The sequence below is a fragment of the Trachypithecus francoisi genome, unplaced genomic scaffold (assembly GCF_009764315.1).
Source record: "Trachypithecus francoisi isolate TF-2019V2 unplaced genomic scaffold, Tfra_2.0 Lachesis_group10, whole genome shotgun sequence".
Taxonomy (NCBI): domain Eukaryota; kingdom Metazoa; phylum Chordata; class Mammalia; order Primates; family Cercopithecidae; genus Trachypithecus; species Trachypithecus francoisi.
In genome coordinates, this window is record NW_022681455.1 from 130881717 (window position 1) to 130896427 (window position 14711).

Genomic DNA, 14711 nt, shown 5'->3' on the forward strand with positions numbered 1-14711 from the left:
CACGCCATTCTCCTGTCTCAGCCTCGCGAGAAGATGGGACTGCAGGTGCCCGCCACCATGCCCGGCTAATTTTTTTGTGTTTTTAGTAGAGACGGGGTTTCACCATGTTGGCCAGGGTGGTCTTGAACTCCTGACCTTAAGTGATCCTCCCACCTCAGCCTCCCAAAGTGCTGGGATTACAGGTGTGAGCCACGGCATCTGGCTCCACCTAATACTTTCACTCAGGACTAAATGAAACATAAATGAAAATAAATGGGCCAGTCGCGGTGGCTCACACTTGTAATCCCAGCACTTTGGGAGGCCGAGGCGGGCAGATCATGAAGTCAGGAGCGTGAGACCAGTCTGGCCAACATAGTGAAACCCCGTCTCTACTAAAAATACAAAAAATTTGCCAGACGTGGTGGTGCGCGCCTGTAATCCCAGCTACTCAGGAGGCTGAGGCAGGAGAATGGCTTGAACCCGGGAGATGGAGCTTGCAGTGAGCCGAGATCGCGCCATTGCACTCCAGCCTGGGTGACCGAGTGAGACTCTGTCTCAAAAAAAAAAAAAAGAGTTCAAGACCAGCCTGGCCAACATGGGGAAACCTTGTCTGTACTAAAAATACAAAAAAATAAAATAAAATAAACTGTGCGTGATGGTGGGCACCTGTAGTCCCAGCTGCTCGGGGAGGCTGAGGCAGGAGAATTGTTTGAACCCAGGAGGTGGAGGTTGCCGTGAGCCAAGCCAGCCTGGACGACAGAGGAAGACTCCATCTCAAAAAAAAAAAAAAAAAGGATAAATGGATTTAGGTTTTAATGTTTTTAAAAAATAAAATTTCCACATGAAATTTGTAATTTTAAAAAACTTACATAGCTGGGCACAGCAACAGTTCTCTCCTGTGGTCCCACCTCCTGCAGAGGCTGAGGTGAGAGTATCAGTTGAGCCCAGGAGTTGCAGTCTTCAGTGAGCTATGTGACCACGCCACTGCACTCCAGCCTGGGTGACAGAGCAAGACCTTGTCTTTAAAAAACGTGACCGAGACATGTAGACACAGAAAAGCATGGGCTGAAGACTATTGGGAGTAGCAAAGTCAGCAGGATAGGATATGGAAATTTGGTATCTGCTTGAGTGCTCTGTAAATGGGTGGCCAGACAGAACTGCTCCTGGTGTTACGGTGTTTTCAGCAACTTCCACAAGGAGGTGGGGTTAGAAGATTCTCTCCCAACCTTGTCAAAGTTGCTAAAACCACACACGACGCCATGTGCAGTTCTGTCTGGCAGTCCATTACAGAGCTCTCGTGGTGGGTGCTGTCCGCCCAGGCTTTCTTGACCAGGCTTCTCTGAAGCAATTTTCTCTTTGGAAGAAAGGAAACTTCTGGTTGTCACAACCAGTTGCGGTTATGGAGGCTTTTCTCCCTACGCTTACGGAGTGGTGTCTTGCAGGTCTTTTCCATGGTGGTCACCAAGTGTTGCTGCCAGAATGGTAACATTTGGCAGTGTGGTATTGAGGCTCTTCCCTCTGGAGCCCAAGGACGTTTTGCATGCACAGCAGAGGTCTTTATTGTTATAAGAAGTGAATGGGTTTGGAATGGGTTCCCCCTCTCTTAGTTTTTGGAGACAGGGTCTCGTTCTACTGCCCAGGGTGGAGTTCATTGGTGCCACCACAGCTCACTGCAGCCCTTAAACTTCTAGGCTCAAGTGATCCTCCTGCCTTGGCCTCCCAAAGTGCTGGGATGACACATGGAAGCCACTGCACCTGGTCACCATATACCAAGGGATGAGTGGGTTTGGAGTGGGTTCCCTCTACTTTTTTTTTAAAGGTACAAATTTCTTTTCTTTCTTTCTTTCTTTTTTTTTTTTTCTTTTTGAGACGGAGTCTTGCTTTGTCGCCCAGGCTGGAGATGGAGTCTCGCTTTGTCGCCCAGGCTGGAGACGGAGTCTCGCTTTGTTGCCCAGGCCGGAGTGCAATGGTGCGATCTTGGCTGACTGCAACCTCTGCCTCCCGGGTTCAAGCGTTTCTTCTGCCTCAGCCTCCCGAGTAACTGGGACTACAGGCACATGCCACCACGCCCGGCTAGGTTTCCTCTCTTTTCTAGAAGGAATGTTCTCCTTCTCGAAAGGAAGGTTTCTCCTTTGTGCTTCTCCAAATGCAACAGCAGGATGTGTGTGTGGTTAAGGGTGGGAACACTCGGGGCAGTGACGTGCTCCAGGTGAGCAGAAGGGCGAGCGGTTCCAGAGCCTTTTCTGCCAAATGTCCCTGGGAGCAAATCAGAGCCAGCCAAGAAGGGGAAGCGGTTGGAGTCTCTCTCACTTACTCCATTATCTCCACCAAAGGCACCCAAAAAGAAAGGGAAGAAAGGCAAAGCCAAAGGCACCCTGATTGTGGATGGGCTTGCTCCAGAGGACATGAGCAAGGAGCAGGTGAGCAGAGCGGGCTGTGGCCCAGTCCCTGGGTGGGCGTGGGTGGGCGTCACGCAGGGCGCCTGCATGAACCTCTCACGTGGCTGCACCATTTGTCCATCTCACCATGTGGATCCTCCGTTCTGTCCAAGCCAGAGCACCCGCCCCTGTGGCCCGTGATTCCCATCAGAGGCAGAGCTTTCGGGTGCACTGTGTCTTTTTGAAAAGGCAATGAGGCCGTTAAAGAACTTTGTAATAGGTCGGGCGCGGTGGCTCACGCCTGTTATCCCAGCACTTTGGGAGGCCGAGGTGGGCGGATCACGAGGTCAGAAGATCGAGACCATCCTGGCTAACACGGTGAAACCCCGTCTCTACTAAAAATACAAAAAAATTAGCTGGGCGCGGTGGCGGGCGCCTGTAGTCCCAGCTACTCGGGAGGCTGAGGCAGGAGAATGGTGTGAGCCCGGGAGGCGGAGCTTGCAGTGAGCCGAGATCGCGCCACTGCACTCCAGCCTGGGCAACAGAGCGAGACTCCATCTCAAAAAAAAAAAAGGAACTTTGTAATAGGGCGGTAGGAATGTGGAAGGACATATTTTTCTGATCTGAAAGCTGTTTTTAATTTCATGTATTCTCCTTCATCTTACCCTTTTTTGCACCTAATGTGTATGGACTTACCATAGTACACATACTTAGCATTCTCCTTTATTTTATTTGCCATTAAACATTATCTCAAAAAGAAGTTTTTAAAGGAAAGATGATTTACTTAAAATCACCTCTGAATCTGATTAATCATTCATTGTTTTTGATAAAAGTCCCAACAAGGAGTAATAGCATCAGGGCTGCCTTTTTCTTGTTGCCTATGCTTATTTTGGGGAGGAGGTGATGTTTTTATAGTTTCTTTGTAGGAGTTTAAGTCCCTTCTTCATTTGGATGTAGTTAAGGGCTACAGAACATAATTATATAATTACAATTTTACCTAAAAGGCTCCTGAAGACGGCGGCGTGTGGCAAGCACGGTGCACCCTCTGGCCTCTGCCCTGATGGACGATTGCCCTTGGGCACCTGACATGGGACATGAAGACTGTGTCAACTCGGTGTTATTGTTAATCTTACCTTCTTTTAATAGTTGTAAGATAAAAAATCAGTACAAAGGAGACTGTGAAAGAGTCACATGTCCTGAAGTTGGAGCTGGGTGGAGGTCCTTGAACAATGGTAAAGAATGGCTTTATTTGACATGCAGGAAAAGCATTAGCAGTTTAAGCCAGTGGCTAAGCAGAGAGGTGATGGGGTCAGGTTTGTGTTCTGGAAAGATGTGTGGAGCTGCTGGGTGGAGAATAGATTGAACATTGCATTGTCCCATCGTGTGAGCTGCTGCCCGTCTCCCTATTTGCTTCCCATTCCTGTGGAGATGGGCCTTGTGGGACAGTGGCCATGCAGTCTACTGGGCAGGCCCTTGCACTGTGCATTCACATTAAGCCACAGACTCAGAGGGCTTCTTCAGGGTCCAGGCAGGTGGGGAGGGATGGGGGCGACCTGGAGACTCGTGCCCCGCAGCAGAGGACAGTTTTTGTCAGTTCACTGCGGATTGCCCTGTGGGCCTAGGACTTCAGTGCTGTTTTTTTCTGATTTTCCAAGAGAAGCTGGAAATCTGGATATTTATAAGAAATCTGAATATTGAGTGATGGCAAAATCTCAACACTGTGTGAGCCAAACAGACCAGTCAGAAACCCTGGTTCAGGCTCCGCACAGGAGACACTAAAGGTCTGTGACATGAAGACATTTGTCATTGTGCTGAGGCACTGCTTGGATTTGGGGGTGCTGTGCCTCCCTCATGTGAACCTAGCCCCCCGCCCGGCATCCTCAGCTCAGAACCCCTCCTGCTGCTCCTTCTTGATTGGTCGTTGTCTTGTCTTCTTTTGAGGTGAGAAATGTGGTTTCCCTGTGGGGAGTGTGCTGTTGAGAAAGAAAAAGGCTTACAGTAAGTGACCCGGGGCTGTGCCCAAAAAGTAACCGATACTGACGGAGTCTTGCTGTGTCGCTCAGGCTGGAGTGCAGTGGCGTGATCTCAGCTCACTGTGCGAACCCGCCTTCCAGGTTCACGCCATTCTGCTGCCTCAGCCTGCCCGGTAGCTGGGACTACAGGTGCCTGCCACCACGCCCGGCTAATTTTTTTGTATTTTTAGTAGCGACGGGATTTCACTGTGTTAGCCAGGATGGTCTCAATCTCCTGACCTCGTGATCCGCCCATCTCAGCCTCCCAAAGTGCTGGGATTACAGGCGTGAGCCACTGTGCCTGGCAGTAACTGATTCTTAAGGGAAATGAGCTCCCAAGAAAGCTGGAAGCCTGTCCTACTTTTTTTTTTCTATTTGCAGATTCGCAGTTGAACCATCTTGAGGGTCAGGAGTCTGCTGGTTTTGTGTGTTTTTTGCTTAACATTATATCTTTAGAGGTGAATTTTTTTCATTTAGCATTGTCATATGAATTTGTTTAAATGCTGCTACATCATTTGTCTGTATATGTTTTGGGTTAATGTGATATTTCTCCTAGTTGATATGTTCTAATTTTCCAACCATTTCTATATTTTTTTTTTTTTAGAGACAGGGTCCACTCTGTCACCCAAGTGGAATGCAGTGATGTGATCACGGCTCAGTGCAGCCTCGACCTCCCAGGTTCAAGCAATCCTTCTATCTCAGTCTTCTGAGTAGCTAGGACTATAGGCACCACTCCTGGCTAATTTTTTTTTTTTTTTTTGGTAGAGACGGAGTTTTGCCATGTTTCCTGAGCTGGTCAACTCTGGGGCTCAAAAGATCTTCCCAGGCCGGGCGCGGTGGCTCAAGCCTGTAATCCCAGCACTTTGGGAGGCCGAGACGGGCGGATCACGAGGTCAGGAGATCGAGACCATCCTGGCTAACACAGGATGAAACCCCCTCTCTACTAAAAATACAAAAACTAGCCGGGCGAGGTGGCAGGCGCCTGTAGTCCCAGCTACTCGGGAGGCTGAGGCAGGAGAATGGCGTAAACCTGGGAGGCGGAGCTTGCAGTGAGCTGAGATCCGGCCACTGCACTCCAGTCCGGGTGACAGAGCGAGACTCCACCTCAAAAAAAAAAAAAAAAAAAAAAAAATGATCTTCCCACTTTGGCCTCCCAGAGTGGCGGGAGCCACCATGCCTGGCTGTTTGTGTATTTTTTGAGACAGAATCTCACTCTGTCACCCAGGCTTGAGTGAGTGGCATGATCGTAATTCACTGCAGCCTCAGCCTCCTGAGCTTAAGTGACCCTCCCACCTCAGCTTTCCCAGTAGCTGAGACTAGAGGTGCCATCATGCCTGGTTAATTAAAAAAATTTTTTTTGCAGAGATGAGGTCTTGCTATGTTGCCCAAGCTGGTCTTAAACTCTTGGGCTCAAGGGATCCTTCCACCTCGGCCTCCCAGAGTGCTGGGGTTACAGGCGAGAGCCACTGTGCCTCGCTCATTTCCCTGTTTAAACTGGTCTTAGATTATTTCCTTTTTGATATTTTTGCTGTTGTAATAATGGTGTGGGTAATATCTTTGAGCAAGATGTTCTTATATTTCTTTTGAGAAATTTCTTAGGCATAAATTCTCAGGAATGGATGAAAGGATATAGTTATTTTATGATTGTTGGCCAAATTGAAGAGAATTCTTCCATTTGCTGAATGTATTCTGTCTCTGGAGCTTCCTAGCCTTATATTTTAACTTTTTAAATTCAGCTGTTTATTTTTAGGTGAAATTGAGTCCTCCCTCTTTCTTCCTTGCCTTTCTTCGGCCACACGCCCCTTTGCCGTGCATGGGCCCCTGCTCAGTGCCTCACCTGACACACTGCACCTGGCCAGGTGGAGGAGCATGTCAGCCGCATCCGGGAGGAGCTGGACCGCGAGCGGGAGGAGCGAAACTACTTCCAGCTGGAGCGGGACAAGATCCACACCTTCTGGGAGATCACACGGAGGCAGCTGGAGGAGAAGAAGGCTGAACTGCGGAACAAAGACCGGGAGATGGAAGAAGCTGAGGAGAGGCACCAGGTGGAGATCAAGGTGAGTGGGGCCAGCCTGCCTGTGGCCACGTGGTCACCACACAGCTGCAGAGGAGCTGGACCCAGTGAGGGTGCAGGTGGGACATTTTCTGTTCTTGGCTTTAGGAGTCACAGCCCTAAAAGTGTTTTTTATAAAAGGCTGAGGGAGAGAACCTGCAGGTCCTGAGGGTTTGAAACGCAGTTTCCACAACCTGGAAGGAGTATGGGCTCTGGGGGCAGACTGGCCTGTTTGCAACTCAGCTCTGCCACTTAACACCCCATGAGCTGGGGATGCACCTCACCTCCCAGCCTTGGTGTCCTACTCTGTGCCTCAAGTGTACAGGTTTGCATTGGTGAACAGGCATGTGTAGCTGTGTACAGGTGAGGAGGCATGCAAGTGAGCAGGTGGATGCAAGTGACGAGGTGTGTGCAGGTGAGGAGGCTTGGGCAGGTGAGGAGGTGTGTGCAGGTGAGGCGTGGGGAGGTGAGCAGGTGGGGCAGGTATGTGCAGATGAGGAGGTGTGTGCAGGTGAGCAGGTGTCTACAGGTATGACAGGTGAGGAGGTATAGTACAGGTGTGGTGCAGGAGACCAGGTCTGTACAGGAATATGCAGGTGACAGGTGAGGGGGTGTGGTACAGGTGACCAGGTGTGTACAGGTATGGACAGGTGAGGAGGTGTCGTGCAGGTGACCAGGTGTGTACAGGTACGGACAGGTGAGGAGGTGTGGTACAGATGTGGTGCAGGTGAGCAGGAGTGTACAGGAATACGCAAGGTGAGGAGGTGTGGTAGAGGTGAACAGGTGTGTACAGGTATGGACAGGTGAGGAGGTGTGGTACAGGTGTGGTGCAGGTGAGCAGGAGTGTACAGGTATGTACAGGTGAGGCATGGTACAGGTGTGGTGCAGGTGACCAGGTGCGTAGAGGTACGGACAGATGAGGGGATGTGGTACAGGTGTGGTGCAGGTGAGCAGGTGTGTACAGGTATGGACAGGTGAGGAGATGTGGTACAGGTGTGGTGCAGGTGAGCAGGAGTGTACGGGTATGTACAGGTGAGGAGGTGTGGTACAGGTGTGATACAGGAGACCAGGTGTGTACAAGAATGTGCAGGTGAGGAGTTGTGGTACAGGTGTGGTGCAGGTGAGCAGGAGTGTACAGGTATGTACAGGTGAAGTGTGGTACAGGTGTGGTACAGGTGACCAGGTGTGTACAGGAATGTGCAGGTGAGGAGGTGTGGTACAGGTGACAAGGTGTGTACAAGTATGGACAGGTGAGGAGGTGTGGTACCAGTGCGGTGCAGGTGAGTGGGAGTGTACAGGTATGTACAGGTGAGGAGGTATGGTACAGGTGTGGTTCAGGTGACCAGGTGTGTACAGGAATGTGCAGGTGAGGAACTGTACAGGTGTGGTACGGGTGACTGGTGTGTACAGGTATGGACAAGTGAGGAGGTGTGGTATAGGTGTGGTGCAGGTGAGCAGGTGGTACTCCCTTTGTCCTGCAGGTGTACAAGCAGAAAGTGAAGCACCTGCTGTATGAGCACCAGAACAACCTGACTGAGATGAAGGCTGAGGGCACTGTAGTCATGAAGCTGGCACAGAAGGAGCATCGCACACAGGAGGGTGTGCTGCGCAAGGACATGCGGGCACTGAAGGTGGAGCTCAAGGAGCAGGAGCTGGCCAATGAGGTGGTGGTGAAGAACCTACGGCTGGTAGGTGTGGCGGGGGCACGTGGAGGCTGACAGGTGGTTGGGATGGCGAGCCTAGTGCTGCATGAACTCCTGTTTATTCAACAGCAACTGGGAATTCATGTTTTTGTGTAACACCTTCTGCATTTTTGCAATTTGTTGGAAAATTTTTTTAAAGCATGCATCCAAACAAACTCCATTTTGGGACCAAGTACAGAATTCTGTTTCAGCTCTGAGCAAAAAATTGACGTCCCCGAAGAAAAAAATCCAGCTTAGGATCTTTCATGTGCTGCTGACACCTGACACCCAGAGACTTTTCCTAGGGAATAGTGTCAAATGCATTTAGTAGAATGCAAACCAACCATGAAAATGTCCAGTGTGTGGACTCCTGGGCAGCTGTGACCGTTTGTCACACGAGCTGGTCTGATTTTTACTTTTGAGGTGGGGGGTTTCCAGGGCAGCACTAAATTCGTCTGTGCACCTGGTTGAGTGACTCACACCCATAATCCCAGCACTTGGGAGGGTTAGGTGGGAGAATTGGTTGAGGCCAATAATTTGAGACTAGCTTGGGTGAAACAGTTGAACCCCCCATGTCTAAAAATTAAGAAACCATTAACTGGTGTGGTGGCTCCTGCCGATAGTTTCAGCTGCTTGGGAGGCTGAGGTGGAGGGTCCCTAGAGCTCAGAAAGTCAAGGCTGTAGTGAGCTAGGATTGCGCCTCTGCACTCCAGCCTAGGTGACAGAGTGAGACAAAACAAAAAGGAAAGAACCCACTGGCTGAGTGTCCACTAGCTGCTAGGTCCTGATCTGATCTCTGACAAAACCCTGCCTGACTGGGGCTGATGGTCTAGAAAGGAGAGACAACAGGTGAGCTGGAAGACAAAATAAATGTGTCAGATACAACAGAGTATCTGGTGGGGAAGAGTGCCACAGAAGGAGCAAAGTGGGGAGAGATGGGATACAGTTTTGTACAAGTAGGTGACCAGCTGGGAGAGGGCATGGGCCAGTGGGAAGGCCCAGAGTAACAAGGAGGAGAACACTGGGGGAGAGGGGTCAGAGCCTGTCCGCCTTGAAAGCTGTGGTGAGGAGTGGGACTTTGACCCTGGGAGAGTCGATTGCCCTCTGAGAACCTGGGCAGAGGAGAGTCGTGTCTGACTAAGGTTCTTCCTGGCTGCTGGCTTGAGGAGACTTTCTTAACACATTTGCCTCATGCCTGGAAGCAGTCCAGCCTCAGCTGAATCTGGAAGAAACTTGGTGATATTGCTGACTTTGCAGCAAAGCTTAAGAGTGCTGAAGTCTTGAACCCTCCAGAATTATCTGGTCTTAATCCAGGTCCTGGATATGGTATTGTTACAGAATCAGAGTTTTCCTGTTGGGTAAAAATACGGCTTTAGGCCGGGTGTGGTGGCTCACGCCTGTAATCCCAGCACTTTGGGAGGCCGAGGCGGGCGGATCACGAGGTTGGGAGTTTGAGACCAGTCTGACCAAGTTGGTGAAACCCTGTCTCTACTGAAAATACAAAAATTGGCCAGGCATGGTGGCGCGTGCCTGTAGTCCAAGCTACTTGGGACGCTGAGGCAGAAGAATCGCTTGAACCTGGGAGACGGAGGTTGTGGTGAGCCGAGATTGTGCCACTGCACTCCAGCCTGGGCAACAGAGTGAGAATCTGTCTCAAAAAAAAAGAAAGATTGCTGCTTTAAAAATAATTGGCCGGGCGTGATGGCTCACGCCTGTAATCCCAGCACTTTGGGAGGCCAAGGCGGGAAGATCACAAGGTCAGGAGATCGAGACCACCCTGACTAACACAGTGAAACCCCGTCTCTACTAAAAATACAAAAAAATTAGCTGGGCGTGGTGGTGGGCGTCTGTAGTTCCAGCTAATCGGGAGGCTGAGGCAGAAGAATGGCGTGAACCTGGGAGGTGGAGCTTGCAGTGAGCCGAGATGGCGTCACTGCACTCCAGCCTGGGCGACAGCGAGACTCCGTCTCAAAAAAAAAAAAAATTAATTTTTAATGCAAATTTTAATATATAATGTGTATTTAAATATAATATATAATAATTGCTTATTTTAAAATATATATATTTATTTTTAGAGATGAAGTCTCACTCTGTCTCCCAGGCTGCAGTGCAATGGTACAGTCGTAGCTCACTGCAGCGTCGAACTCCTAGTCTCAAATGATCCTTCTGCCTTAGCCTCCCAAGTAGCTGGGACTAAAGATATGAGCCACCACACCCACCTAATCTTTCTTTGTTTTTCTTTTTGATGGAGTTTTGCTCTTGTTGCCCAGGCTGGAGTGCAGTGGCGTAATCTCAGTTCACCACAACCTCCGCCTCATGGATTCAAGCAGTTCTCCTGCCTCAGCCTCCTGAGTAGCTGGGATTACAGGCGTGTGCCACCACACCCGGCTAATTTTGTATTTTTAGTAGAGATGGGGTTTTTCCATGTCGGTCAGGCTGGTCTCGAACTCCCGACCTCAGGTGGTCAGCCCGCCTCTGCCTCCCAAAGTGCTGGAATGACAGGCGTGAATACTTTGAAAATGCTGCTTTGGGCAGCAGTGCAGCAGGTTGGAAACTACACACGGCACCTGGAGAGACCCCACAGCTCTGTGTGGATGTGGCTGCAGCTCTCCAGGCTGTGGGATGGTTTGGTGAGGGAACCAAGCTGGGTTCAGTGCTCATGACGTCTGTTCATGTTCTCTGAAGCTTGGAGGCGACTTTAGTTGTGGGAGGTGAGTTAGGAAATGTGCAGGTGAACAAAACCGTGTTACTCTGGGCATATTTCATGAACCTGGAGGTGAGGGGAACCCAGTAGCCAGCAGCAAAATGGGGTTTGTTGGGCTGGGTTTTTCATGGAGTTAAGGAACAGGGTCAGCCTGAAGGGAGTGGGCTTGCCTCTGTGTCTGGCTGTCCAGTAACAGCCTCTTTTCACCTGTGCAGAAACACACCGAGGAGATCACCAAGATGCGGAATGATTTTGAGAGGCAAGTTCGAGGTCAGTTTCTCATGTGCTCATTGTGTAGGACGGTGCCAGAGACACCCTCCCCACCCCTCCTCCATCCGAAAGGAATTTACCTCCAGAGCTTGTTAACTCAGGGAACAAAAACTAGATTCAAACAGCCGAGGCATGCAAGAGAAAGAATGTGGAAGTTTCCAAGGCCAGTAGACCCACTCAGAATCCCAGAACAACCTATTTCCATGTGAGTTTGGGAGGCTGTGATTACCACACACTTTCCCACTCCTAGCTAAAATCAGTAGTTATCAGCAGGTGGTAGCTATTCAGTGCCATGGGCAGCATTTTTAAAATAGTCTTCTCCATGGCTCCTGGTCTGAGAAGGCTCCAATTTCAGCAGCCTGTTTTACTAATAAAAGCAGATAGTCTGTGGCTGGATGGCCACACAGGCCTTGCTTACTGCTCACTGGGGTCAGCTGATATGCAGCTATTGGCACCCCCAGTGCAGGGAGCGATTATCAATGCCTGTCGCTGGCAAAGGTAGACCGACAGTGGTGTGTGTGCTGAGTATGAGCATCAGCAGAAAACACTCAGTCTAAACCCCTCTGTTCTCTTGCAGAGCTTGCTTGCAAAGTTGTTCTGACCACAATGGGCGTTTTGGGCCCCTGTTTACAGGCTCCATGTTCTGTAGCCATAGGGGCACCACTTCTTCCTCTGCCAAGCTGCTGTTTGCTGCTGCCTTTCAGAAATTGAGGCCAAGTATGATAAGAAGATGAAGATGCTGCGGGACGAGCTCGACCTGCGGAGAAAGACTGAGCTCCACGAAGTGGAGGAGAGGAAGAACAGCCAGATCAACACGCTGATGCAGCGCCATGAGGAGGCCTTCACCGACATTAAGAAATACTACAATGACATCACCCTCAACAACCTGGCCCTCATCAACTCCCTCAAGGTGCTGCGCCTGGGGTGGGCTGGGGAGACACACTCTGCCTGTCCTAGAATGTGGGCTGCAGAGTCCTGGGGATCCGGACCCCAGCTCTCCACCCCAACACCCCCGATAGTTTTTATAAGATTATTTGACAATGCCCCTCTTTTATCCTTAATTGAAATTTCTAAATAATGTAACCTATCTCTACCTGTTGTTAAAAGCAGTCAGGATATTGCCCTCACCCTAGTGCAGAGGGGGAAGTAATCAAGTGTATTCTGATTTGTAAAAGCTTGGGGGGAACTGCAGTGAGTGATATGATGTGGCTGGAGTGGATAGATGTCATCGTCACTACATGCTGGCAGTGACAGGATTTTCTTCAGTAGACAACGGCCCTTGGTGGAATCTTGAACAAAAGGTAGTCCCTCAGTGTGCATGGAAGCTGCATTCCCAGAAAACTCAGAATAAATTGAAGCTGCAGAAATACTGTTTATACATAGAACAGGTCTAGGTGCTAGCATGCCTGAGGCTGGCAGGATCTGGTGATGGGCAGGAGAGCACCCAGCTCTCACCCTGCAGGCCACAGCCCCTTTGGTCCTGCCTGCTGAGCCCCTGCCGGGCCTGTGTTTGTGCCTGCAGGAGCAGATGGAGGACATGCGGAAGAAGGAGGACCACCTGGAGAGGGAGATGGCAGAGGTGTCTGTGCAGAACAAGCGCCTGGCAGACCCTCTCCAGAAGGCTCGGGAGGAGATGAACGAGATGCAGAAGCAGCTCGCCAGCTACCAGAGGGACAAGCAGATCCTGCTTGTGAGTTTCCTGCTGGATTCCTGTCCTTCCTTGGCACGAGTTAGCCTATACTCAGGAGGAAGGAGCATCACAGGAGCAGGAAGGGAGGCGGGGAGGCCTGCATTTCTCCTTTTTCTGCCTTGTGTTCTCCTGGGGAAAGTAAAGTCTGGGGGTGTTTTGGAGACAAGGCCCTCATCTTCCACCGTGTGCTACTGACCTGCCTTGGTGGGGCTCAGCTGCTTGTGTCCTGGAACCACGTTTTTCTGGCGATTATTTTTGGCCTTGCCATCTCCCAGGAGCCTGCGTTAGTTGGATAACTGTGAATCTTGAATACTTTCTTTCCCCTACTCCCTGTTTTTCCTCCAGTGCACAAAAGCCCGTTTGAAAGTCACGGAGAAAGAGCTGAAAGACCTGCAGTGGGAGCATGAAGTGTTAGAGCAGCGGTTCACCAAGGTGAGTGGGCACCAGGCTGGCCCTGCAGTGGGGGGTGGCACCCCTGCTAGCCAGGGACGGGGCTCTCCTTGTGGCCCTGGCCTCTGGACCAGCTTCAGATACCTTGGCCAGGTTTTGGGTTCTAAAGCTGGGGGCCCTATTCCCTGTAACTCATTCCACAGCTTCTAAGAGGCAAAAACCTTTGGCCTATTCCGCATGCATATCCTGCAGAAGGCCTGAGGTCTCATGGGGAGCAGATCACACATGACTTTCGGCCCCTGAAGAGCTCACCTCTCAAAGCACATGAGGGATGCCTGGCCCCTGCAGCAACTCTTTTCTTCCAGGGGTTTATGTTTCTAAGTCCTAACCTATTACCTTCTCATTGTAAAGAAGTCCTGGGGTCTTAAGTGTAAGTGAAAATTAGCCTCCAGCTCCTCACGCTGGCGAGTTTTATGAGCTCCCTTCCAGGTTTCCTGCATGCTCTAGTGTGGATGTGACTTTGTGTGTTACGAACACGGGATCAGGCCATGAGCACAACTTGCTTTTTAATCTCACAATGTATCAGGCTGCACACAGGAAGCTGTTTCATCCTTTTCACAGCCACGTGGTGCTGCATTTCATGAATGTTTGATCATTTAGCTGACTCCCCCGTTTCTAATCCTCTGCGGTTATAAGCATTGCTGCCTGAATCCTTTTAAGTTTGTCTTTGTGCACTTGTGTGAGATTGCTTCTTAGGAAAGCCAGTTCCTAGCAGTGGGATTGTTGGGTCTGAGGGGTCTGTGTTGAGCGTTCTGATCTTCTGTCCAGAGGGCTGCTCTGAGTCACACACCTGCCAGGGTGCGGAGGGGCCGTCTCCATCCTTACCTGCATCAGATCTGACAGGTTTAAACCTTTGCAGAAGTGACTGGGGGGAAAACGTTTCATTTCGTGTGCACTTCCGAGATTGCCAGTGAGTGGCAGGGATGCTTGGTCCCGTCTCTGTCCCTTAAAGAGACTCCTTGCCTCTGTTGAGTTTCAAAGTTCTGGCCAAGGACCAATCCTTGCACCATGGGGCCCTCAAGGCTTTGTGGTGTGCGTGGCCAGAGCATCCTATCTTGAGCTGCAGTTACGTGTGCTGTTTTTGTTCTCTAACCTAATTGAAATTTATGAACACAAACGGTTGTAGGATTCGCCCCTCGGAAACATCCCGTCTGTCTGTCAGATCTAGCCCCACCTTCAGAGACACCTCAGGTCCTACATGATGTGCCCTGCTAGGCTGTGCCAACTCTTGGCACCTAAGGGAAGGGTGCCCCAGTGAGACTCTGAGGACTGCTGTGTTAGGGGCCCTTCCTCCTCCCTGTGAGTTTTGAGGTGGACATTATTGGGAAGAGGAGAGCAGAGACGTGCCTGGGTTGGAGTCTTGTTCCCTGCCATATTTTCTTCCATTTGAATGTGGTTCCTGACAGTGTCAAAGTCAGTGTCTCTTCCTAGAGAACTGAGAGCTCAAATTTGTCAGCAAAATTTAGAGACCAAAGGCACTTACTTACTTATTT

At 50.3% G+C, this 14711-nt stretch overlaps 1 protein-coding gene across 8 annotated transcripts in view; it reads left to right on the top strand.

Annotated features, from left to right (window-relative positions):
- GAS8 (growth arrest specific 8) overlaps positions 1-14711 on the top strand; it is a 32548-nt gene that overhangs the window by 8553 nt on the left and 9284 nt on the right. For 2 of the 8 annotated variants that reach the window (XM_033219456.1, XM_033219449.1), the window contains exons 2-8: positions 2313-2399; positions 6229-6426; positions 7904-8110; positions 11024-11078; positions 11783-11988; positions 12601-12768; positions 13114-13200. In XM_033219456.1, coding sequence (XP_033075347.1) covers positions 2385-2399; positions 6229-6426; positions 7904-8110; positions 11024-11078; positions 11783-11988; positions 12601-12768; positions 13114-13200 — 936 coding nt within the window. In that variant the 5' untranslated portion in view covers positions 2313-2384. Of the gene's footprint in view, positions 1-2312; positions 2400-4298; positions 4356-6105; positions 6427-7903; positions 8111-11023; positions 11079-11782; positions 11989-12600; positions 12769-13113; positions 13201-14711 lie in introns of all 8 variants that reach the window. The other 6 variants (XM_033219452.1, XM_033219450.1, XM_033219453.1 and 3 more) reach the window with 5 other exon arrangements.